The following is a 26,781-nucleotide window of genomic DNA, read 5'->3' as shown; positions in this document are numbered from 1 at the left end:
TTTGGGGCAAAAGGACCATTATCGTCTTAACGTTGGTGATATGCAGACTCCACCTTCTGTTCACAGTGATGCAGTTCGGCAAAGGGAAGTCGTGTTGCTACCGGTTTCTGACGAAAGGGCAGCAGTGGATTTGGCTACAGACTCACTACTACATCACCTACCACCAGTGGAACTCCAAGCCCGAGTTCATCGTGTGCACGCACTCAGTGGTCAGGTGCGGGCAGGGGGCTGGGAGGGTGGGCCAGGCCCGCGGCAGCTCCGTCAGAGCCCCATCATTCTCAGTGGACCCTGTTTCTGAGGAGCGAGCCCCGGGCTTGAATTCTTCAGCGGGGCCTGGGCCGTGCTCTGCAGTGAACAGGATAATCCGCAGAGCTCAGATCCCTTCTGGCTCCACACCCAGCCCTGTGCTCCCAGGGCTGAGGCTCCTCCCAGCGTCCCGTCAGGCCCCTCTGAAAGCCTCATTGAGCTCTTCCAGGCGGCCAGGATGTTCCTTAGTAAGTTACTGCTTCAGTGACCTACTTACATATTTTCCCCTCATCTCCATCCGGCCCCCAGCCTTCCCTTGTTGCTGTTTGGAGAAGAAGATTAAAATTTTGCGTCTAAATAACTCAGAGACATAGTCCCCTTTTTGAACACTTAAAAAACCCCCTGCTGGCAACCGAGGCAGGGTTGGTACAAGAGCCAGGCTGCCGGTGGGAGAGCGTTCCTGGCGGTCCCGTGGCCTCGGGGGCGCCCCCAGCCCAGCGTGGGTGGGCGGGGCTTCCAAGGGAGGCCGCACACCGGTGTTCCCTGGACGTTGCCGTGCGGGTCACAGTCCCTCCCAAAGGTAAAGGAGAGGTGCTATTTGGGGGTTTCCCAACTATAAAAATTTTAAGAACATAAATCCGTTTTACACTGGTCTAGAGGAGAGCATTGGAGGAGAGCAAAGAAAGAAGGGCTGCATTTTGTATATGTACATAACAGATAGATGATAGATAACATGATAGGTGGAGAGGTACATGTACATACCTACTGCATTATATACATGTACGTAAGAGGTGGATTACTGATAGCAGATAATCGGCAGGTAGGTAGGTGGAGAGATGGATGGATAGATAATAGATAAATAGATAATGGATGGCTAGATAGATAATATATGGATAGATAGATGATGGATGGATAGATACATAGATAATAGATGGATAGATAATGATGGATGGATAGATAATAGATGATGGATGGATGGATAGATGGATAGATAATGGATAGACAGGTAGATAGATAATAGATACATGAATAGATAGATAATAGATGATGGATGGATAGATAGATGGGTAGATAGGTAGATAATAGATACATGGATAGATAGATAATAGATAGATAATAGATGGATGGATAGATATAGGTAGGTAGATAGATGATGGATAGACCCCATACACACACACACACACACACACACACACACACAAACAAACACAAGTAAATCCCTCGTCTTTAGTAAGTGGGGAAGGAGGAGAGATAAGAAACACAGGTATTTCTCGGCCAGTGGCCATGATCATCGCATCGCGCACCCGCTCTCAGGGACCTGCCCCTGGCCTCCCAGCCTGCCCTGGGCACATCAGCAGCCAGTGGTTTCTGATTCCACGGCCATTCCCCCCTCTCCGCCTGGGCCTTTGCCAGAGGATCCCTGTGCCCCCAGGGGAGGTGGACGTCATCAGCTCCTTCCTCCTCAGATCTGACCTGGACCCTGTTCTTCCTCTGCATCTTCTACCTCCCAGATCCCAGATTTTCAGAGAAGGTAGGGAGTGACCTATTGAGTAAACGAGGTCACAAGCATTCTATAGGCCCAAGACCCCTCGCCCAGCCTGCGTCTCCACACACGAGGCAGAAGCCACAGCTGAGTCACTCAGCCATCACCACGTTGAACTGATTTACCCACGCTATTCAAAAAGTGGGTCCACAGACTAGTCGACAGTCTGGGTCTGGTTAGTTCTAGGTTTGGTCGAAAGAAAGCTTCCGGCAGTTTCGTAGTCTGTAATTACTAAAAAAAAACTTATGTGTCACTTCCTCCTATGTATAGTCCAAACTGAGTAGGTCTTAAGAAAGTCTTCTAATTATTTGAAGGCTGAGGCTCATTCTGTAGAGGAAAGTAGGTTTCTAAAGGCAATTATGTCTGGGGGTTTCGGGGTAAGGGTAGAGATCAGTAAAGGAGAAGGAAATAAAAACATCCTGGAAAGGGAGATAATTCTGAATGTCCCAGTGGAAGTGACTGCAGTGGAATTAAGGCCCAGAAAGAAACTCAAACGAGTAACAGGGCTAACCTCCTTGCCGGTGGCTGTTCTGGGAGGGGTATCACACAGGGAACCTGGACCTGTCACACTAGCCCTCTTCGCTGGTGTCGTCCTGGAATGTACCCCCTGCAGCTGTGGTCTCTTGATTTCCTGAGCAGTTACGCGGAGGTCCGGGTGGAAAGAAGGCAAGAGCTGGCCCTGGAGGACCCACTTCTGGAGACCGTCCACCCTTCGGCACTGAAGGTATTCTGATGCCCAGCAGAGGGTAAAGGCAAAGTGTGGCTAAGTAGAATCTTCCGTGAGTTGTGATCATACAAACGGTCACACTAAAAATGGCGGGTCGTATTTATTGAGCTCTTGCTATGTTCCCAGTACTATTCAATGTAATTTTGGGGTATTTGCCTATTTGCCCCTTGTGAGGTTCCTGTGAGGTGGGCACTGTTACTGTCCTTCTTCAGGTGAGACAGCAGCACACAGAGGATGTAGCTAATGTACCCAAAGCCACCGAGGCTGGGAACTCACAGAGCTGTGCGAGAAACAGCCTCTGGACTCAGAGCAGGGTTTGGCACTTTGCAGCCTTACGAGAATGGCTGTGCAGGCACACCTCAGAGATACTGTGGGTTCCAGACCACCGCAATAAAGCGAGTGTCGCAATAAAGCGAGTCACACAAATTTTTTTTTGGTTTCCCAGTGCATATAAAAGATCTGTTTACACTATACTGTAGCCTATTAAGTGTGCAATAGTATTAGGTTTTTAAAATTGTACATACCTTAATTTCAAAATACTTCATTGCTGAAAAAGTGCTGAGCACCACCTGACAAGGCAGGGTTGCCACAAACCTTCCATTTGTACAAAATCACGCTCCCTGCGAAGTGGGATAAAGCGGAATGCGATAAACAAGGTCTGCCTGTAGTACGTCCACTTTGTGTGTGTCCCACGGGTGAAAAGTTGGGGGTTACTCCGTCGTCCCATCGAGGCAGGGATTAGTCTGTGTGCCCTGCCCTCCCCTTAGCCTAAGGCTGATACTCTGCCTACAAAAGAGCGTCCCACAAGCACGCTGCCCCTCGCACACCCTCGTGGCTTCACTGGTAGGGTGTACTTTCCATTTCCGTGTCTGGGGCTCTGAGCTGACAGCCTTGTTGGAGCCAGCTTTGCATCAGGGAGCTCCGAGAGGTGTTGGGGAGGCATTTCTCTTCCCAAAGCCCAGACCTCCTTCCTCACCCAGCCTGAACCCTCTGGATCCCTCTGGCCAGGCTGCCCCCGTCTCTGCTCCTGGCGTGTCAGACACCTGGAAGGGAACTTGGAAGTAGACGAGAGCTCTGTTTCTCAAAGGTCATTCTTCAAGCAAACACAAATGTTGGGAGAAAAAGAGAGAAAGCAAGAAAGGGAGTGTTGTATTTCATCAAAGCTAAGAAGCCATCAGTTGTAAGGTCTACCATTATTTTATCTCGACTGAGAAAGAGAAGATGCTGCCCATCTCTGCAGTCAGGATTTCTTATCATTAGTTGAAGGACACATCCCAATTTCAGATATGTCAAAACGTGAGAGGGAAAGGGCCTCGTAGATCTGATGAGACAGGGTTCATGTTCCAGCCTGCCCGTGACCTAGAATCCAGTCTCTGGCCGGAAACTGACGCAGCAGCAGTGGTCCAACAAAAGCATCTCTGATCCATTGAGAACTCAGTTGGGAAGAGGGAGAAATCCCCTTTAAAGACCAGACAGCAGTCGCATCTTTGCTGAGCCTCCCCTGCTGGCAGGCTACGTGGTGACGTGTTGTACGGTGATTCATCACCAGCACACGGATGAGACACCTCTGTCATCGCTTACGGATGTGTTACCCAGCTCTGTCCATTAATGCATCGTGTATCACGTCCAAGGGTGGAACTAAGCTGTTAATAGGCAGGTGTTAGACACACCATACGCCACAGCTGAAGATCGGGCCGAGTGTATATCGTCCAGCCGAAATTGATTATTGAGGTTTCCGATCCTTTGGGAATATTAGAGCCCAACGGAACTTCTCATCAACCTGCACTTATGTACAAGCACACACATACAATCTCAGGCTGCCAGATTAAAGAAGCCCCTTTTAAAGGAAAAGCTCCAGGACCATGCTTTTCAAACTCTCAGCGGTAATGGACCATTTGGTTTTTTAATTTCAAACCTGTCACTGATGGACGCTTTTTAAAAATGCAAATTCCCCTGCTTGGATGGGATGTGTGGCTATGTCAAACGGCTATTAAAGCTTCTCAGCTCCAACTCTTACTTCCTGTACTTACTTCTCTGCTGACCAGGAGCATGCAATTCGCCAACGGCCATGGGCCAGGGACCCCACTCTGAGGGGTGTGATCTGGGGGAGACACTGACCAAGCAACAGGACCTCAAAATGAGCACATCCTGCGCTTCTGTTTTGCACAAAGGCCCGTAGGTCTCGTAGCAACCATTTCAGCCGTACTCGGGCACACGCAGTGTCCACCCTCACTGGAGCCACGACTCAAAGTACAGAGCAGCCATGTGGAGTCACAGAGATTTAAGAACTGAGACCAGGAGACATCAAGCAGCCCAGGAATCTCATCATCCTTCTGAGACCAGGTAGAAGCCTAGCCCAGGAGAGTAAGCATTATGTTTCTTCTTTAGCTTAAAAATCATTATAATCCCTGTTTTCTTAGGCTTATGACACCTACACCAATGCAGGATGGAAAGATGGTTCCTCAGGGTTGCAAAGTCACAGCTGCTTTCTCACCATTCTGTGCTCAAGGCAGAGGCATCCAGGGGGCCCAGCCAGCATCAGTTGGGATCCAGGGGTCAAGAATTGGAGACAACTGGCCCTTTGCCTTTTCTCCACTCGGGGGCCCTGAGGTTGCAGAGGAAGAGCAGTGGGGAGATAGTGTCCAGAAGCGTCCAAAGGCGTTCGTTTCATGGGAGTATTAATAATCCAGTACCACCAACAACCTTATTTCTAGACCCGGCCTTTCCACCTGCTTCTGGGGAAGCCATGATTCTGGGCGTGAGGTAGCAATTTTAAGGAAAAAACAAAATGCCAAATCCCTTACGAAAATCTAAACTATCAAGCTACAAGGCGAGAAAGTATAATAAACACTGCTTACAGGCTACCAGCCTCTCGAAGATGCGAGATTACATCTTCGTATAAATAGTCCACCCGAATGTCTTTGGAATTATCTCCAAACCGCTACAGTATTTCTCTCCATACCCTTCAAAGGCTCCTAAATATTTAGAGAACAACTGAAGTCACCTAATTCATTGCCGTGATCTCGATGCTGAAATGTGGAACTCTGTGTGCGTGCGTGCGTGTGTGCGTGTGTGTGTGTGTGTGTGTGTGTGTGTTTCAGCACAAGGGCTCCAGCCTGGAAGCTCAGCAGCACTTTAATGCACTCGACGTGGGCACCTCGGGCCTTAACACCAGCCACTCACCATCGGCGTCCTCAAGAAGTTCCCACAAATCCTCGCGCACGGCTGTGTCCGAACCCACCTGTGAGTGTGACACCGCGGAGGGAAGGGGTGGGCGCCTGTTCGGCTGGGGTGGTGGGGGGTATACAGAGAGTCCCATGAGGGACCCCCGAACTTGAGAAGCAGGGCAGTCCGTGGTCTGAAGCAGAAGTTGCCATTCGGTTGCCGTGCCTTCCCTTCTATCCAGCGGGTCTCTTCCCCCCGACCCCCACCCCGGCTCCACACTCTGGTTCCTCCACTGGCACACACAGCCGACATAAAGCAGGCGACGTGAAGACCCGGTGAGGTGTGTGATCAGGCAGCTGGCTGAACCATGTGGTGGACATAAAGCTCGTGGATGCTCTGCTGTCATCCACCTGCTCCCAGGTGATGCTGGAGGCGGGCAGAGCCTCTGTGGTTCTCAAAACCACCTCACTTCCGCTGGGCTTCCTTTATCAGATTCCAACCAGGCCCGTGTTGCATGCACACCGTGGTCACTGTTCCCCTGTTTTGGTAAGAAAGCTGTTAAGTGTGTGCAAGTCTGAAAGGTGATGTGTTTCTTGCAGCTACTCCAGGCAAGCTGAGGGCAGAGGCCGGCACCACGGCTTTGCCAAGATCGGCTCAAGAGCTCCCCGTGCTAGGGCTCAGCCAGGCAGCCACGATGCCGGTACGTGAGTGACCCCAAACTTTTCACCCAGCCTGTGCTACGGCATCGCAGGGGCCTGCAGGGCCACAGGACCGTGTGTTGCATCTTCGCAGAGAACCAGCTGTACTTAGAGATTGCTGGTGGCAAGTGGGGGTGGGAAGTTAAGATGTTTAATTGGCAGCAAATTTGAAACATTTTTATTCCAAAATTAACATGGATATATATCCATAGAATTCAAAATCCAAAAGAGTTTTAAAGATAAAGTTCAAAACTTCAAATTTGGGGTTACACCCCCAGAGCCTCTGGGGGTATGTGATTAGGACCCTCCTATTTTAGATCCCATTTCACTCCAGTGCAAATGTCTGAGAAGCTTGATGTCAACAAGAAGGTTCCCCTGCATATATCAGGCAGTGTCCCTCATATATGCGAGGCTTCTCCAGAACATCAGGGAATGTGTGGCCTCCTAGAAAGCACGCTGGCTGGATGCAAAGTCACTGATGTACCTACCACACTCCCATTTCCATCACCATGGAACAAACCACATCAAACTCAGTGGCATAAAGCAACAGTTATGGGGCTTCCTTGGTGGCACAGTGGTTAAGAATCCGCCTGCCAGTGTAGGGGACACGGGTTCGAGCCCTGGTCTGGGAAGATCCCACATGCCGCGGAGCAACTAAGCCCGTGCGCCACAACTACTGAGCGTGCGTTCTAGAGCCCATGAGCCACAACTACCGAGCCCGCGTGCCGCAACTACTGAAGCCTGTGTGCCTAGAGCCCGTGCTCCACAACAAGAGAAGCCACCGCAATGAGAAGCCCGCGCACCGCAAAGAAGACTAGCCCCCGCTCACTGCAACTAGAGAAAGCCCGCGCGCAGCAACAAAGACCCAACGCAGCCAAAAATAAATAAGTTTAAAAAACACGAAAAAAAAGAAAGAAAGCAACAGTCATTTTCCATGTTCATGGATTCTGGGTCAGGAATTCAGAAAAGGCACAGTGGGAGTGACTCCTCTTTGCCACCTGGTGTCGGAAGCCTCCCCGATCAGGGCTGGGAGGTCCACACCCCCGGTGTGTCTGCATCCCCGGCTGATGGCTGGGCCCAGCTCAGAGCATGCTCTATTGACTTGCTGGACCTCTCCATGCCATCCTCCCGGCATGCTCCTGGGTTCCAAGAGGAAATATCTGGAGAGGGACTTCCACGAGAGCCAGGCGGAAGTGCGTGGCTTTCTGTGACCTTGCCTTAAAAGTCCCACAAGGGCTTCCCTGGTGGCACAGTGGTTGAGAGTCCGCCTGCCGATGCAGGGGACACGGGTTCGTGCCCTGGTCCGGGAGGATCCCACATGCCGCAGAGCGGCTGGGCCCGTGAGCCATGGCCGCTGAGCCTGCACGTCTGGAGCCTGTGCCCCGCAGCGGGAGAGGCCACAACAGTGAGAGGCCCGCGTACTGCAAAAGTCCCACAATGTCACCTCTGCCATCCCTCTCGGGCAAAGCAGTCCCAAGCTCACCCACAGAGAGGGACATAGACCTCGCTCTCAATGGGAAAGGTGTCCCCAGATTTTAGGGGCCACATCCACATAGTGGCCAAGTACTTCCCACTCATCCCTCGCTGACCTCTTTCAAGATGGGAGTGAAGTGTCCCCTTCCTTCTTGCTGTCCACCCTGCTGAAAAGCTTGGGCAACATGTTTCATTTTGAAGCAGAACATGACAAAGGCCGCTTTCTTTGTCCCCAGCCACCTTTTGATGAGCTTGTGAGCTATGATGGCCGCTCTTCTGATGTTGGCTGTCCATGCAACCCTCTCTGCCACTGTTGGTGACAGTTCTGTCCCAGCTGTGCAAGGGAACAAAGCTGGGGGAACCAGAGCCAGTCCCTGGGATTCTCACTCAAAACAGGTCTCCTGCTGCCTCTGCTTCTGATCTTGTTCTGGGGACAGCTTTCCTGCTTTTTGTAGTCCCCAGGGCCTGGGGCAGCTTTGGGATAACCTCAGAAGAAGCTTTTTACTTTTCTTTTTAAAGCTCTCAAGAGCCTCGTGAAGCTGACGGTTGCATTTCTTGTTTCTACACGTTGTCCCACCCCACCCCTGCTCCTCTGCCCACCTGAGCGATCAGGGCACAGAGGCTGGGACTCCGCTGACCTTGCAGGACTCTCTCCACCAGATTGCAGGCAGAGTCTGGCGAAACTGCAGCCACATTCACTGCCCGGGTGGGTCAGTGGGTAGAGCCGTGCAGGGCCCTGTCCATCTGCATTAGTGTTGAGCAGGAAGGCCAAGGTGTTGTCTTTCTGCTGGACGACACCGCTAAGAAAGTATTGATCTGGGAAAAGAGCGACCAAATCTGCCAAGAACGGAGCCTAGAAAAGGAGGCGAGGCAGGGTGGGGTGGAGATGCCCAGCTCCGGCCGGTGGCAGCAGCTCTGCAGAGCACACCGTGATGGAAGGCATCGGGCCCGAGTGCCCCCAGTGCCCCCCACCCTTCACCAACCGCGTGTCACCGCTGACTCCGTGCCCTGCAAGGGCAGCAACCTGCGACCCCCCCTTTCCCGGGGAACATATGCCTTCCAGAAGTAAGCCGTCCACTCTAGGGCAGAAGGGCCTCCTTGAGGCCAGAGAACCCAGCTGGCTGAGGGACAGCACCCGGCCCTTTCTGTAGCGGCCCAGAAGCTGCATTTGACAGCAAGGCCCCTCTCCTTTCCCCAGGCTCCCCTGCCCGCCCCGGCGTCCTGTGACATCACACAGCAGCTCCTGCCTCAGACCATCTTGCAAAGCCCACCTGCCCCCGTGACACAGGTGAGTCTGGGACTCAGGGCAGGGGAAACCCGGGGTGGCACTTCCCCGAGACAGGATGCTGGGGTCCTCTGGAGGGTGTGGGTGCACTGGTGCTGACCTACAGGCACCACACCAAGGCCCCCCAGATGGGACTGTTTCTCCCCACGTGCAGGTGGGGCGTGTGGAGCTGTGGACGCTGCCCCTCCCCCGGCCTCATCTCCATCCGTCCTCCCACTGATCTTCTCTGGCGTCTGTTTCTCAATCCTTTTAGCGATCTTTCTTCATCTCTCCGCCATTTTTCCGTGTTCCTCTCATTTTTCACGACTCCTAATTGGTCACGATATTTTAGAAAAGGTCTGAAGGAAGCCAAATGTTACAGGAAGACTTTGCAAGGGTTTAAAAGCTCTGAGTCCAGTATTATAAATACCACATTTTTAAAATAAGGATCAGGGCTTGGCTGAGTAATTCCTTCTATGTTGCGACAACATTCAGCGAGTTACTGTTTGGGTGAGTCAGGAAGTGAGTATGAAGGACGCAAAGATGCTTGTGGCACAGCCCTCGCTTTTGGACTTGGAGTTCAAGGGCAAGATGGGCATATAAACAGAGAAACCGGGCTTCCCTGGTGGCGCAGTGGTTGAGAGCCCGCCTGCCGATGCAGGGGACACGGGTTCGTGCCCCGGTCCAGGAAGATCCCACCTGCCGCGGAGCGGCTGGGCCCGTGAGCCATGGCCGCTGAGCCTGCGCGTCCGGAGCCTGTGCTCCGCAACGGGAGAGGCCACAACAGTGAGAGGCCCGCGTACCGCAAAAAAAAAAACAAACCAGAGAAACAGCCACGGCAGGGCATGTGTTTTTATAGAACCAGTAAGAAAATATTCTGTCTACGGAAGTCCAAGGGCAGTTGAGCTGACCGGTCAGACCTCTGATTTCCATTCCTTTATGAGATATTGAGCTCTGCCCCCTTTCTGGCCACAAGGGGGTCCCAGGGGGGCAGTTCACCAAGATGTGTCCCTGGCCACACACTTGCCAAAGTGTGGACGTCTGTCTTGGTGCAAATCCGTCACCACTGGTGAAAACTCTTTCAGAACATACATCCTTCCCACGAACAGGGGCCTCACATGTTTTCCTGGAATAAGAAAGACACATGCTGCTAGCACGTGCTCCTTGCCAGAGTTAGGCTTAAGTAAGGATATAAAACCTACCCAGCCAGAGTCGACTAATGCAAATGATCTATATTCATCCTCATTAGGAAAAAAAAAAGAAGAATTTTTTTTCTCTTCAAATTTCCAAGGCACATTTGGTATGAAATGAGTAACTTCTTCAGTCCAAAGGCCCATGAAATGAGAATTCCTTCATCTTGTGGGTCTTGCATTGTAATAAGTCATGGTGTGATAAAGGCCCCTTTGGAATTCTAGTTTTTCATATATTGATCTTCATTTTAATTAACAGTAACAGTTCTTAGTCTCTTAGGCAGGTTATACTTAATAATAACCATGTTTTTTTATTGGAGTATAATTGCTTTACAATGTTGCGTTAGTTTCTGCTGTACAGCAAAGCGAATCAGCTATATGTATCCATATATCCCCTCTTTTTGTGGATTTCCTTCCCATTTAAGTCACCGCAGAGCATTGAGTAGAGTTCCCCGTGCCATACAGTAGGTTCTCATTAGTACTCTATTTTATACATAGTACCAATATATGTGTATATTTGTCAATATATATGTGTATATATATATACACACACACACACATATATATGTGTATATATGTCAATCCCCATCTCCCAATTCATCCCACACCCCCCTTCCCCCTTGGTATCCATTCGTTTGTGCTCTATGTCTGTGTCTATTACTGCTTTGCAAGTAAGATCATCTATACCAATTTTTAGATTCACATATATGCGTTAGTGTATGATATTTGTCTTTCTGACTTACTTCACTCTGTATGACAGACTCTAGGTCCATCCACCTCACTACAAATAACTCAATTTCGTTTCTTTTTATGGCTAATATTCCATTGTATATACGTAGCACACCTTCTTTATCCATTCCTCTGTTGATGGACATTAAGGTTGCTTCCACGTCCTGGCTATTGTATATAGTGCTGCAATGACCAGTAACCGTACTCTTTAAGACGTTCTTGTGTGATGCTGGCCTTTCAAATCAGATAGTTCTCATACCTACTCACGTGAAATAACGAGATTCTACAATTTTCTCTCTTTCCCCTCACTGATGTTATCACTGTGGTACCCTATCGAGGGAAAGGGGAAAAAGAAAAATCCACAATCTGGGAAACGGTTATCTGGCTAAGCGATGGTTTTGCTTCATAGTGAGTTGCTAATGTGTCTCTAAGTTAGGGGAGATCTCTTTATCAAAAAGGCCACAATCAAGAATATAACAAGAGACTCATGCTTGGGTGTCCTGGAACGCCTTGGGAAAATAAGAATAAATAAATAGAGTAACTAACACTCAAGCTCGGTGCTGCCACCTTGCCGACCACCGGCCCCCTCACTGTTTCCCTTGGGAGCCATCTACCCCTGGGTGTGGACTTCGTAGCCTGAACTGTCTGCAGACTTTGTAGAACCCAGCACAGATGCTTTTGTCTTTTGTTTTTTTAATTGAATACCTGATACAGCTTTTCTTTCTCAGTCAAATTCTCTTTCAAAATCCCAGCTGGTGCTTTTTTTTTTTTTTTTTTTTTGCGGTACGCGGGCCTCTCACTGTTGCGGCCTCTCCCATTGCGGAGCACAGGCTCCGGACACGCAGGCTCAGCGGCCATGGCTCACGGGCCCAGCCGCTCCGCGGCACGTGGGATCTTCCCAGACTGGGGCACGAACCCGTGTCCCCTGCATCGGCAGGCGGACTCTCAACCACTGCGCCACCAGGGAAGCCCCCCAGCTGGTGCTTTGATGAGTGAGATTCTGACTGAGACTTCTGTGATACAGTCTCTGGTGTAGGTATTTTTAAGCCCATGTTCAGCAGCAGGATTTTTCAGTGAAGTCTGAGGTCAAAGCCGCTCTGATTGGGGTGGAATTGGGGCGTGGGGAGCTGTCATTGGCAAAGTCTCTTGGCCTCTCCCACCTCCTGAGACTCTGGGTTCACACTGCGGCCACCCCCCACCTTGCTGTGGACCTGGAGCCACTCACAACCTCTCTGCGTGGCGTGGGCGTGTTGCAAGGAGGTACAGGGTCCTGCTTTGCTGGCCTGGCAAGGGTAGGTCTCCACAAGTCGTGGCACCTGCCACTATTATTCTTCCTGGTTCTTTTTCTTCTTATTCTGCTGCTCCAAAACTGCCGTCAGTGTGATTCCGTCCTCCGGTTTATCCTGCCTGTATTCTAACCTCTCCCAGGCTCCCTGCGTTTCCATGGATGGGAGGGCAAAGGGCAAAAGAAAAGAGACAATCTCTGGAGGTGTTTGCAAAAGACAACGGGCAAGAAACAGACTCAGGAGGTTGTTGGAGATAGAGATTGAGGGAATGCAGATTAAGTCACTGTAAAACAAAAAAAAAAAAAAAAAGGGGGGGGGTGGTGGCGGGGGACAAAATAAAGAACAGAAGCCCCAGCGCAGCAAACTCACTCTCCTCAATAAGCAGGAGTCACCGACAGCCCCAGATTGCCCAGAGCAGGGCGGGCAGACCAGGGAGCCTCAGCTTCACCTCCCATCTCATGACCTCCCCCCTCCACATTTCCTGCAAGGAAAGAACCTTGTGTCAAGGCAGACAGGTGACACAGGGCAGAGATCACCTGGGAAATCTTCCTAAAGCCAGCCTCCATCCCAGGAAGGAGTCACGAGGCAGGAGGAAGGGGACTCTTGGGCTCTTGCACACAGCAGACGTCAGTGCTCGTGCACAGTCACCTCCACCAGCGGTACCCCCGGGGTGCGCAGAAGGCGATTGTACTGTTTGTCTCCTTAGCTCTTTTTCACACAGATTTCCAAGAAGTGCAGGGGCAGCCTGCAAGTGAGCCTGGGGAAGTGAGGGAGGGCGATGAGGCTTCCATGGCCCCAGGAGAGTTTAGAGTACCATCAAATCCAAGCTTGGGAATTCCCTGGCCGTCCAGTGGTTGGGGCTCCATGCTTCCACTGCAGTGGGGCACAGGTTCAAGCCCTGGTCAGGGAACTAGGATCCCGCAAACTCCAAGCTTGTTTGTGAATTGTTCCAGAAGAGCCCTGCTCTCCAGCATCAGTTGTAGGATAATGATAGGATCCAAAATTGCACGTGAAGCTGTCACATGCAAATCGTCATGCCCTAGACGAGAGATAAAAGGGAAGGGGGCTCTCTGATGCCTTGCTTTTCTTTTTTTTGAGATATAGTTGCTGAACAATATTGTATAAGTTACAGGTGTACAACACAGTGATTCACAATTTTTAAAGGTTACACTCTATTTATAGTTATTATAAAATATTGGCTATATTGCCTTTGCTGTACAATATATCGTTGTAGCTTATTTTATTTTATACTATGATAGCTTATACCACTTAATCCTCTACTCCTGTCTTGCCCCTCCCCTCCTCCCTCTCCCCACTGGTAACCACTAGTTTGTTCCCTGTATCTGAGTCTGTTGCCTTTTTGCTGTAATCACTAGTTTGTTTCATTTTTTAGGTTGCACATATAAATGATCTCATACAGTATTTGTCTTTCTCTAACTGACTCTAATACTGACTTACTTCACTTAGCATAATGCCCTCCAAGTCCATCCATGATGTTGCACATTCTCATGCCCTGCTTTCGACATTCCTCTCCAAAACCATGTGTCCGTCTAACCGAATTTAGAATATGAGTTTGTAAGCACTGCACTGCTTACAAAATCATGTCCCGATTCTGTGGCCCTCCCAGACTCCAGTGCAATAAATGAGACCTGCAGGTTCCCATGGGCCTAAGAAAAGCTCACGGGGGGTTGGGGGTGGGGTGGGCAGGGGGCCCTGGGCCACCCAGCCCTCAGCCAGAACCCCTGCTCCCTGGCGAGCTCCTCAGGTGGGTCACTCATTGCAGCAGTGGGTCAGGGATGCTGCAAAGGGTGGGTAAAGGACCAGAAGTGAAAGTGTGCAGGGCCGCTCAGATCAGCAGCAACATCTGTCTGCAAAGCTGAAATAACTCTTTCATCGGGTTCTGTGTTTTGACCCCGCCTTCAAGTTTTCAGCACAGCTCAGCATGTTCCAGACCATCAAAGACCAGCTGGAGCAGAGGACGAGGATCCTGCAAGCCAACATCCGGTGGCAGCAGGAAGAGCTCCACAAGATCCAGGAGCAGCTCTGCCTGGTCCAGGACTCCAGCGTCCAGGTGATGCCCCTTCCTGGGCCGGTGGTGCGCTGAGCTCTGTCCTCACCCCCGCTCTGTGATGTGTCCTCATCCACCCTTGGCAGGGGCAGGCAGGACTTCCTCCAAAGTCCCCTGTGCTGCCTTACTGAGCTCTGCCTCCTAAACAAATTGAAACCTCCACCAATGAAGTGCGAGGAATGAATCCCACCTCCTCCATCCCCAGCTCCAGGCCAAACCTGAAATTCACATGACATCCTCTTCACTCACTCCTCACTCTGAAAGTGCATCACATGCACTTTCTTTCACGTGTTTGGTGGTTGCTCGCCCTGCCCTGACTCTGGCCTCCCTCCTATGGGGTTTTTAACTCCCAGCACATGTGTAACTACTTTCTGAACACCCAGCACAGGCTGCCGACAGAGAGATGGAAGCAGGTCTGCTCTTCCCTCTCATCCAAAGCATGAATGCAGGGAGATATGGGAAATGATCTGTGCTGTGCACCCTGCACCCTGCAGGGAGCGGCAAAGGAGCTGGGAGCTGGAGGCCAGCACCCTGGCACCCCCGGGCCACCCCATGGCAGCATAGCGATTGGGGCATCATTCTGCATGCTCTGACAACAGCTGCTTTTAACTGTGACCCCACCCCCACCCCAGGTGTCACATCTTTGAAGCCTTTCGAGAGATTCTTTCTGGAGGAAAAACTTTATATATTGGATCTCTTTCAAGGATTAATTATTTTCACTTAAATTAGTCCAGGACTATTTTTCTTCCCAAGTGCATGCCCTTGGTTGTAAATGTAGGCAACCTTGGAGTCTGCCCTGAGAGAGGTAAGCGTTGGCAGCCACTTGGAGAGACAGAAGGAAGAAGAAGACACCCCTGGGGGAAACGGCTGGAGCACTGGCCCTGCTGCCCCCTGCCCCAGCATCCACACGGCCCTGCGTGTGGACACAATAACACCCCAATGGGCGCAGCCCTGAGCGGAGATGAACGCAGGATAGTGCAGAGGTGTTAGGCGGCCTGGAGACGCCTACAGCCGGCCATCCTGCCTCCCTGGGCCCCCACAGGCGCTCCTGGCGGGCTCTCCAGAAGCTCAGGGACCCCAAGCAGCCTTCTCTGTCCAGCAGGGCCCCTCCCCTCCCCAAGGCAGGGGAGCCCAGTCAGGTGCGTTTGCGCAGAGCCCTGGGCACCAAGCCCCGCCCACAGCCCTGCTCCCGGCCCACAGCCCTTCACCCCACCCACCTCCTCAGCGACTCCCCCAAACTGCCTAGGGACAAGACTGCAGCACTTAGGTGAAAACGCATGGAGTCATCAAGGTGTCAGTCCCTTTTTACTTATTCGTTCCCAGCAGTCTTATTTTCTCACTGATCCAGGATCCGATGGCTAGAACTCCTGACTCCAGTTACTTGAATGGAATTTTTACACTAACAGGGAGGGGGCCTTGAGCTAGAAGCTGCTAAAAGCAAGGTAGGCGGATAAACAGCCGCCTCACAGCCTGGACTTTTCTGTTTTCAACTTTAAAGCTGAACTCTTAAATAACCGGGACACAAGGCTATCTCTTTCACTCTTTGACATGAAGGGTTATTGCTTTTCTTTGTCCTGATGGTGCATTTTGTTGACCCCCAACGTCTAGCACCTGAGCTTTGTAAGGGATGACGTGGAAACCAAGCCTCCTGCGTGTACCTCTCCTGGTTTCTTCCCTGTGACCTTATCTTTGCAGTGGAATTTTCCAATGAACTTGGAAATCCACAGATAGTCAAACCAGAGAACGATTCCTCAAGGACTCTTTCTTCATGTATTTTTGCAAGTCTAAGGATTTAAAGAAATACGTTCTGAAATGTTTAGCCAAAATGTAACGTTTAAAAAAAAAATACGTGAGTCAAGCATAAAGGATAAGCAAGTAAAAGTTACTCCACTCCTCCCCCCGAGAAAAGTGGGGGGATAGATTAAATAAGAGCAAAACGTTGATAATTGCTGAAGCCTAGTGATGCTACATGGGACTTCATTATACAATATCTATTTTCTGTACTTCTGAAATGTTTCGTAATAATAAGTATTTGTAAAGCTAAGCATATAAGAACAATGACAAACCATATGTGAGTGTAGGATTGGTTTGTTCTGGAAAATGAGAAGTATTTTTTTCCTCAAATGACTTTTTCCACTTGAATTAGGGAACAGTTTTTCTCGTGCTTTCTATAAAACTGACCCCAGAGCCTAGTTAAGAAGCCATCTTCTTAAGCTATAAATTCTCCTTTATTGTCGCTAAAGCAGAGGCAGGAATGTGTACCCAGTAGCAATCCCCCTTGCGCCTCCCCCCCCCAAGTCCTTTATCCCAAGTTCAGCGGACTTTCGTACCTAGTCCATTGGCTCGGAGCTTTCATTGAGACTATACTATGTGTGCCTGAGATGCTTGCTAAGTATGATTTTTTTTCCAAAAAAGATTGGGTTATGAGGGAGAGGTTCTCAGGGTGTTGTGTTTGCACCTAGATGGCGTCATGAAGGGCGCTACATAGATTGCTGTTCTGTTGAAAAGTTGTCACCCCTTGCGTCCGTGGGAGGCCGCTTCTTAATTTATTTTTGAGAGAGCATTCGCGCCCTCTACTGGCGGTTGAAAGAAATACCGAGAAAGACAACCTGTGACAATGGTCTTTGGTTCTTTAGTCCATCCTTCCACCTTTCCTTCCATCCCTCTATTCATTCACCATCCATCCATCCATCCATCCATCCATCCATCCACACACCCATACACCCACACACACCCCCACGCCTCCATCCTTCCATCCATCCATCCACCCATCTGGCAGACACCCAGTATGTACCAGGCCCTTGATTAGGTACTGGGGGGATACAGAGACACACAGGACAGGGTTTCTGCCCTCAGAGAGCATACATCAGTGGGACAGAGTAGCAGACCAAGCGATCCCTGCCATAACGCAAGCATAAACAGTTTCCCTTCTTTGAGCAAAAGCTTAATCTATTTGTTGATTCATTTATTTGCTCTGTTCATTCCTCAGATAGTTTTTATATGCCCAGAGAGGCAAAGGAGCTCCTTTTCTATTTTAGTGTTATTGTTATTAGCTAACGTTTATTGAGCACTTAGTACTATGCCTCAGCATAAATCCCATTTAATCTTTATGAGGTATGTGCTGTTAATGTCACTGTTGTATTAGTGAGGAAACTAACAGTGACTTTGAAAAGTTTTGAAAAGGGCCCAAGGTCATACCACTAGTACATAGTGGGGTTGGAATTTGAACTAAAGTCTGTCCGGTTTAAGCTAGATTATACTGCCTGTCATGCATAAAGGTTGCATTTATTTGAACTCTAATTAGATGGTAAATTGTATCCCACCAGAAAAATGCATGTTATTTCGTTTGAATATTGGGTTTTTGCTGAAGTGTAAATTGCCCTGCGTGCTCTAAACAAGCCAGGTCGTTGAGATTGCGTGAAGCACTAATCCTAAAGGTTTGGGTGTTGAATCTGAGAGGATGAAGACCCAGAACATTCTTCTTCACTTCTAAAGTGACAAAGAGCCCTCATTCGAAACTGCAGGCTTTTCTGGTGGGGGTGGGGTATGAAGGAAAGTAGGGAGACCTGGGGGTGTGGCAGGAAGGGCACTAGACGGGAACCTCGCTCGGGTCTCTGGGAGATGACTTGACACCCCCTACGGAGCGGGTGCTTGAACTAAGTGTCTGCCTGGCGTGATTTCACATCTGTTGTTCCAAAACCCCTCTGTCGCTCAGGAAATGTCGGCATGTCAGTTCCATACTGGGTATGAGGTTATGCTACACTGAGTACAGGAATCGGGGTTGAAGGAGAGAGCCTTAGCCGTCAAAGCTAAGGGCCTAAAATGGAGTGCAACACTGCTTGTCAAGAATCTGATACAGACAAAGCGAGAGAGTGGCATGGACATATATACACTACCAAACGTAAGGTAGATAGCTCGTGGGAAGCAGCCGCATAGCACAGGTAGATCAGCTCGGTGCTTTGTGACCACCTAGAGGGGTGGGATAGGGAGGGTGGGAGGGAGACGCAAGAGGGAGGAGATATGGAGATATATGTATATGTACAGCTGATTCACTTTGTAATGAAGCAGAAACTAGCACACCATTGTAAAGCAATTACACTCCAATAAAGATGTAAAAAAAAAAAAGATCTGATACAGATAATACCAGTTTTTAATGCCCAAGAGGAGCTTTTGTTAAAAGAGCTAGCTACAGGTCTTAGGTTTAAATTATTATTGAAATTACTGAAGTTGTTTTTCTTAAGCCTTTAGCGTCAATTCATAGATTATATTTTATTTCCAAATCTACTGATTTGGCTGAAAATAGCAATGCTTTTACTTGTGTTTGTTCACATTCAATCAGTTTATAAATTTAACAAATGGTAAATAGTCAACATTCTCTACCAAAGCCATTAACTTCCAAATTTAATATATCTGAACCTTTCGAACATTTCGTGTACCTAACAAGGCAGACTTATAAACCTAAGAAGTAAAATCTTTCTGGGCAGTTAAGGAATTCTTTTAAATTGAATACACCAAACTTATAAACGAGGTGGATCGAGGTTCTCAGAACCACTTAAACACTCTTTATAAACTTCATCAAATTCTCTTAAACCTTTTCCATTAAAACAACCAGGCTGCTATACTGCAGCCTATTGAATGTCTGAGACATCTTAGGTAACATATAGAGATTATCATGGTGATTGTAAAACGTGTTCTTTTTTTTTTTTGCGGTACGCGGGCCTCTCACTGTTGTGGCCTCTCCCGTTGCGGAGCACAGGCTCCGGACGCGCAGGCTCAACGGCCATGGCTCACGGGCCCAGCCGCTCCGCGGCATGTGGGATCTTCCCGGACCGGGGCACGAATCCGCGTTCCCCTGCATCGGCAGGCGGGCTCTCAACCACTGCGCCACCAGGGAAGCCCCAAAACGTATTCTTAAACATCATTTTAAAGTACATGGACTTGATGTTATGTCACCCTTTGGATTTATTTGCTTTCCTGGGAATGCAGAGGCAACTAATTAACCAGAGCAGATCTGCCCTCTCAGCTGGAAGCTGGGGTGGAAGATGCTAATCGCAGGATGGGTACAGACCATGGTCACGGTCAGAGGTTCAAGACCAGGCACAGGTCCTACTGCCAGGACGATGCACCCCACACCACTGGTCAGCCAACCCTCTGCCACTGTGATTGCATCATTCCCTCCATTCACAAGATGTTATTCCTTCTAATAAGAAATGGATAAGCCAACCCAGACTAAACAAGCATATCAAATGACATACCTGGGTCTCAGCATCTTTCACACTGTTAGAACCCCAGTCGCTCAACTGGAACCTTCTTGAGGGCAGGGTCAGCATCCGTCTGACCCACTTCCCCTCTCCGGGCTGTGCACTCTTCTGGTGGCATCGCAGGCACTCAGTCCAGTGGGTGAACCTCCCCAGGCAGGCCAGAGAAAGCAAGAAAGCTGCCATCTTGCCAGGGACAGGCCATACAAAGAAGGTGCAGGCCTGTGAAGGCACTGTGATCCCAGCCTAAAAAGCATTTTGCTTCTGCTTCCAGATGTTTCTGCAGCAGCCAGACGTATCCCTGAGCTTCAGCAGTGCCCAGCGGCCCGGGGCTCAGCAGCAGCTCCAGCAGAGATCAGGCCCAGGCCCCCAGCCCCAGCTCGTGGCCAGCCCTCAGCTTCTGGGGCAGGTGGCCTCTGCCCAGGTCACAAGCCAGCACCTGCTCAGAGACTCGAGTGTGATATCAATCCAGGTAAACATGCTCGTCTCCAGACTCAGTCCTTGCCACCAGCAGGCCAGGAACCTGCCTCCCCTGTGACCGGAGCTGGATGATGATGGCGGGGGGGGGTTTGTTTTCTTTATTTTGTCACTTTGAAGCCCCAAGTTCCATTTGTTTTCTTTATTTTGTCACTTTGAAGCCCCAAGTTCCATTGGTTTCCTTCTCTGTTTTATCAGTATATTCAAATACCTTAAAGGTATCACGCAGGGAATTCCCTGGCAGTCCAGTGGTTAGTACTCCACGCTTTTGCGCTTTCACTGCCGAGGGTGCAGGTTCGATCCCTGGTCGGGGAACTAAGATCCCGCAAGCCGTGCGGTGCAGGGGGAATAAATAAATAAAAGGAACAACTTTATTAGGGAAAAAAAGAAAAGAAAAGAGGGATCATGCAGCTGAAACTTTCAGCTCTGATCCTGAGCTGGGCTGGAGGTGGTTATAGCCATCCCAGACATGCACGCTGAAAGCCACATGTCCCCACATGCATGTCCTTGGTGCCCATCACCGACTGCTGGTTTTAGCCATTATCAGTGTGAGAGCACAGTTATCCACTTCTGTTCGTCATCCCTTTCCCCAGGGCCACCAAGCTTCTCCCGGTCCCCCAGATTCCCTGTTGAGCCCCATCCTCACAGCCATTACCACTTACTACAAGCCCCCAGTGACCTTGCAGTCTGACAGGGTCACCCATCAGTCAATGGCACTGAATCCAATGGAATTGAGAAGTTCTGAGCCCTTGTTTCCAGATGATCACAGCTTGGAAGGTGGGATACAACCTCTCCTGAAGCCTCTTATATTCACATGGATTCAGTGACATCTGCTGGGCTCCCAGGGGAACAAAGATAAATGAGAGCTGTCCTTGACCCCAAGGAGTTTCTAGTCTAGCAGGAGTTCTGGGACATAAACATTGATGTACAATAAAATATGGAGAAGTCTATGTATAAGAGAGTGTCTCCATCTTCACCCAGATTTAAGGGTTTTACTTTAAAATGCAGCCTTTTGGTTCTAAAGGTTAACAGGAAAATTAATGGGTGAGACTAGCCAAGAACATTCTGGAGAAGAAAAAAACTGAGGTAGGATTTACACCACGTTCCAAGATTTTGTAAAAGCTCTGAGAATATGGCGGTACCATCATATTAATCGTGTCAGTGAAACAGAGTGGAAAGCCCAAAAAGCAAAAGCACATGCAAGCTCATTCCCTCATTCATTTACAATTTCACTCAACAAATGCGTGCCAGGCACTAAGTCCTGAGCACTGAGGGGCGGCAGTGAACAAAAAAGAGAAAAGGAAAAAAATCTCTGATCCAAGTGGGGAGAGAGAAACAAACAAGTGACAATTAACAGTGTGACAATTAGTGATGTGAGACGGCTGGGGAAGGTGGGCGAGGGGCTGGAGGTTCACTGAGAAGGTAATATGCGAGTGAAGAACTGAGCCTGTGAGAGAAGGAGGCATACTGGTACCAAGAAGAAGAGCATTCCACGTAGAGGAAGTGCAAAGGCCCTGGGGCAGGGGTGGGCCTGGTGATTTAGAGAGTCAGCAAGGAGATCCATGAGTCGGGAGTGGAATCTATGAAGCAGAAGGTAGTTCCTAGTTCCGTTCAATGCATGTTGGTTGCTTGTCTGCCGCAAGCCCGGCACTGTCCTTGCCCCAGAGGATTTAAAGAATCCTTGAGATGCTTACAGTCCAACGGGAAAGACAAGTTCACAACAGCTCAGTCAATACTCATTGGGTCCTAAGCGAGTGCAAAGGCCAAAGTGGGTAAAAGACAGAGGTTCTGGGGAGGTGATACCTGAGTTGACTTGAAGGTTTACCTTTCTCACGGCAATGGCTGCTCCAGGGTCCAAAGCCACTGAGAAGCCCGCAGGTGATGCAGGGGAACAGCCTGACGCCCCAGTTCAGCAGCACCTCTGCTGTGCTCCCGCCGGCTCTGAGCCTGACCACGCCTGCTTCCGCCTCCCAGGAGGCCAGCCAGGGCCAGCCCAGCCCGGACTTCAGCCACGATCGGCAGCTCAGGTGCGGACATTGTCCTTGTTGGAAAGATAACCGAGACGTAGTTTTATACCGTTCGTTTCTGGTCTCAGCTCAGGGAGCGGCAGGACAGGGCGAGGGTCTTGATGGCCAGAAGAGGTGACCTGCTGCCTCAAGGATCCTCTGAGGACGGCGCAGGCCCAGTGGGGATCCGGGTCAGCCAGAAAGGGCGCAGGCAGGCTGGGCAGGCGCTGGGTCAGCCGGTGGGCCTGCAGCGTGGGCGCTGATCGAAGCTGCCCGTTTCTCTCCCTCTGCTCGAAGGCTGTTGCTGAGTCAGCCCATCCAGCCCATGATGCCCGGGCCCTGCGACGCGAGGCGGCCCTCAGAGGTCGGCAGGCCTGGACGGCAAGTCAGGTAGGTGGCCCGGGGGCGGAGGGAGGAAGAGCCGCCCCGAGCGGTCTCAGGCTGCCAGGGTTTCACCTGCCTGGACCAGCTGCACCCCTTGTGAGTCTGGCACTACAGGCAGGGTCCAGGTGTGCCAACACCCTTCGAAAGGACTCTTCTCGGCTATTCTTTCTCCATTCCCCATGGCGGGAGAGAAAACTGTGTCGGCATCCCATGCCGAGAACAGGACCCAAAGGAAACTATTAGTTATACGTCAAGTTCGTCACCACCTTCCGATCTTTGCAGGTCTAAGTGGTAACATCCCAGGTAAATGGAGCCTTCCCCGCCTTCCCGAGGGCACTCCCGCAGCCCCAGCTGACCTGCAGGTGCTGGCGAATTCCACGGGCACACCCAGCTCGCCTGCTCTGTGGTTCTGGTGCCGTGCTGGGGACTGGAACCCCCTGCAGATGTGGGACTCTCCTGCCCTCCCAGACACGCACGCTTCTCCCTCTCTCTTCTCCCCCGGGCTCTTTGCTTGCAACCCTCGGGACCCGAAGAAGCAGCTTTGCTTGGCCGTTGAATTATTAGGGACAGAGGTTACTGAAGACAGAGGGAATACTTGAAAAGCTACTGGAAAATAGTTTCTAGCCCTTGGAGATGAAGCAGACACCATTGTCCTATACAACACTGGTTTAATTTGTGTCAGAAGTTCACGGGGACAGTGCTGGCTGATGACGCCCGTGCGGGGGCCTTGCAGCCATCCCCTCCGCTTCCTTCCTCCTGTGTCCTCCTTCAGCCAGTAATAATAGTAACATCGGATGGTTACTGCGTCTTCTGAGGGTTGGGGCCTGTACCTACATCCGAGAAAACCCTATGATGGTAGAGGCGGGCAGGGGCTGGGCACTGCGGGGAAACCACCTTCAGATTCTCTGACGATGCTCTCAATCAGGCAGGGGGTGCGGGGAATGTTGGGTTTGGTTTCTGGTCTCTCCGAGTGATCCAAGTCAGTGGAAACAAAAACGTCGCTGTCCAGAGATGCCTAAAATGCAGTGAACTAGGCAAAACTGGAAATTCTTTCCTCTGGGAACTCTAGAGGAAAGCTGCCATTTTCGGTCAACCCAATTATTTATACTGTCCCCACCTTCCCCACCTTCTCTTCCAGACATGACCTAACACTCCATCTTCTAGGGCGGGTCAGGGTCTGCCTGCCACACACAGAGGCCCCTTCAGGGGAATTTTGGAATCCCCAATGCCTGTTACTAAATGACCCATACAGAGATAGAACATTTCTAAAAATATAATGCTAAATGGACTTCTCTGAAGTGTCTTTAAATGTCTGTTCTTGGTCTGGGCCCCTCCAGAGCGTTCCCAAACAGCCTTCCCCTTGTTATTGGACCGTTTTCATTAACTGCTCTTTCTTTAAAAAAAAAAAAAAAGATGTATATTCTTCATAACATGAAATTGACCATTTTATCTGTTTTCGAGTGTACAGGTCAGTGGCATTAAGTACATGCACATTGTTGTACAACCACTGTGCGTCCTCAGAACGTTTTCATCATCTCAGACTGAAACTCTGTCCCCATTAAACCCTAATTCCCTACTTGCTCTTGCCCCAGCGCCTGGCAACCGCCCTTCTGCCTTCTGTCTCTATGAATTTGTCTCCTCTAGGTACCTCATCTAAGTGGAATCGTACAGTATTTGTATTTTTTTTTCAGTATTTGTATTTTGTGATGGGTTTATTTCAGTATAATGTCCTCGAGGCTCACCCATGTCGTAGCATGTGACAGAACTTCCTTCCTTTCTAAGGCTGAATAATAGTCCCACTGTCTGTATAGACCACGTTTTGTTTATCCGTCATCCATCGACAGACACTTGGGTTGCTTCCACTTTTTGGTTATTGTAAAAAATGCTGCTATGATCATGCATGTACAAATACCTGTTTTAGTCCCTACTTTCACTTTTGGGGGGCATATACCCAGAAGTGGAATTGCTGGATCAGATGGTAATGCTAAGTTTAACTTTTTGAGGAAACTTCGTACTGTTTTGCACAGCAGCTGTACCATTTTACACTCCCACCAACAGTGCAAAAGGGTTCCAGTTTCTCCACATCCTTGCCAACACTGTTATGTTCTGGTTTTTCTCCTAATAGCATTTTAATGGGTGTGAGGTGGTGTCTCATTGTGGTTTTGATTTCCATTTCCCTAATGACGAATGGTATTGAACATCTCTTCACGTGCTTATTGGCCGTTTGTAGCTTTTCTTTACAGCGATGTCTGTTCAAGCCCTTTGCCCATTTTTTAATCAGGTTGTTTGCATTTGTTGTGATGGCTGAGTTGTAGGAATTGTATTTATAGCTTGGATGTCAATCTCTTATTAGATATATGATTTGCAAAGGATTTTCCAGCAGCCTTTTCCCTGCATGGATAGAGTGACGCACACAGGTCTTTGTGAAGAAGTGCAGTCTGTCTCTTTTTCCTCTTGTTGCCCGTGTTCTTGGTGTCATGTCAATAGCTTTTTTTTTTAAAGGTCTTTCTTACGTGTCACCAAACAGGTATCCACAGAGCCAGGCCGCGTGTCCAAACCCAGATGTGCACACCACCACCAGCAGCGCCTCGACCCCTGTCCTGTTGATGGGGCTCCACCCCCACTTCCCCACCTCCCAGCCGTCGCCCCTGAAGCCCGCGCAGACCCAGCAGCAGCCTCCGTGCTTCCTGCAGGTGGGGCCGGGCTGCACCTGGGCGGGGGAGACAGGGCCGAGCCCCCAGCCCAGGCCTGACAGGCCCTCCCTCCCGGGCTTTCAGTAGGGCTCTGGTCCTCAGTATCAAAATAAGCCCCAGACAGATTTATAGTTGAATCTTCATAGTTTCTAAAGTTTATAATGCTCAAAGTTGGTAAAGTCTATGTATATACAGTGTGAGAAATTTAGAAGCAGCTCTTATGCCTCATGTGGTTATGTGCTAAAAAGGTCCGTTTTTTTAAAAGTAATTTTTATTATGGTGTCTGGAGTTTTTAGAGCAAAGATCAGACACTGATCGCTATGTTTGTTGGACGTGTTAGTGTGTTTACATTGCAGAGTCTCATACAAATATAAAATTAAATCATGTTTAAAGATTCATCAAACTTCCTTTAAATGAATGAGATGACGTTGCATGGAATTGGGGCTGTCCAGGAAAATGGGGGGCATGTTTCCTTGTGGTCACTTCTTACTTCCAGCAAGTGCCACGTACACTGGAAGGAAGGAGGAGGGGGAGAGCAAGTGGCTGGGGCTTCAGATGGGACAGAAGTGTCTGCTGGGGCTCTGGCCTTCCCTCCCGCACCTGCCCGGGTGCCCCTTCCTGCCCCAGCCCGACCCTGTCATGTGGGGCCTCCTCCCCGGCCTCCAGCCCCTAACCGCACCCCACCCCCGGCTTGGGCCCCTTCAAAGCCAGAGGGGGCTGAGCAAGGTGACTGCGGTGCAGAGTCTTCCTTGAGGTCTAGAATGTAATTGAATTCCAGAGCTGCTCAACTGTGGTATAGTGTTCAAATCTCCCTGACTCCAGGCCTAGTGGGAGTCAACTCAAGACGGCAGCTTCGCCTGTCCCGTCAGCCCGCAGGACCCCCGAGGGATCTGGGCTGGGAAATGATGGGCTGTGAGAAGGCAGGGAGCGTCTGTCTGGGGGCGAGTTAGAGGCCGCCCATATATTCCTTCATCGGGAGTGACAGACGTGTTGGCAGGGCTCAGGGTACAAAGGGCGCTCAGGGGCCTTGAGCGCAGGGGGACAGGGGACATCGCAGAGGGCGCCCAGGCCTGGGTCTGTGTGGGTGGAGCGCTGTGGCTAGGTGGCCTGGCGGTCCAGCGGTTACGACTCCGCGCTGCCACTGCCCGGGGCACAGGTTCAGCCCCTGCTCGGGGACTAAGATCCCCGCGTGACATGCTGCCGGCTTGGCCAAAAAAAGGGGGGTGGGTGCGGGGAGAGGCCCTGGTGGAGAAGGGACGGGGGCGGGGGGATGCTTCAAGTGGGGGACGGCTGAGTGGGGGCGGAGGGGACCGTGTTCCAGCAGGTGAGGCAGCCTGAGCCAGAGTGGGGGCGCAGCCATGCCCGGGCGGCTTGGGAAGCAGGGCAGACTGGATTGCTTGGCGGAGGAGATTTCATGGATGGGGACCGTGGGAGGCGAGATGGAAGGACCCAGAGTTAACGTTTGACCAGTTGAAGGTTCTGAGCCACAAATTAGGATGCTTCCTGGTGGGTGCCGGCCAGTGATAGTATCTGGAAGTAGTTCTGGAATCAGGGGCCACCGGTGGAAAGTAGGC

General features: G+C 50.3%; 1 protein-coding gene across 1 annotated transcript in view; it reads left to right on the top strand.

Moving 5' to 3' along the window:
- NPAS2 (neuronal PAS domain protein 2) overlaps positions 1–26,781 on the top strand; it is a 101,920-nt gene that overhangs the window by 73,395 nt on the left and 1,744 nt on the right. Inside the window, exons 10-19 of the mRNA XM_029231370.1 lie at positions 67–214; positions 2,429–2,513; positions 5,618–5,759; positions 6,281–6,381; positions 9,051–9,140; positions 14,246–14,392; positions 19,922–20,119; positions 21,976–22,151; positions 22,428–22,520; positions 25,042–25,207. Of these exons, the coding sequence (XP_029087203.1) occupies positions 67–214; positions 2,429–2,513; positions 5,618–5,759; positions 6,281–6,381; positions 9,051–9,140; positions 14,246–14,392; positions 19,922–20,119; positions 21,976–22,151; positions 22,428–22,520; positions 25,042–25,207 (1,346 nt within the window). The remainder of the gene's footprint in view (positions 1–66; positions 215–2,428; positions 2,514–5,617; positions 5,760–6,280; positions 6,382–9,050; positions 9,141–14,245; positions 14,393–19,921; positions 20,120–21,975; positions 22,152–22,427; positions 22,521–25,041; positions 25,208–26,781) is intronic.

The sequence above is a fragment of the Monodon monoceros genome, unplaced genomic scaffold (genome assembly GCF_005190385.1).
Source record: "Monodon monoceros isolate NGI ecotype Baffin Bay Population unplaced genomic scaffold, NGI_Narwhal_1 Super_Scaffold_19, whole genome shotgun sequence".
In the NCBI taxonomy this organism is placed as follows: Eukaryota; Metazoa; Chordata; class Mammalia; order Artiodactyla; family Monodontidae; genus Monodon; species Monodon monoceros.
Note: the sequence above shows the minus strand (reverse complement) of the source record. Positions and strands in the feature narration are given on the sequence as shown.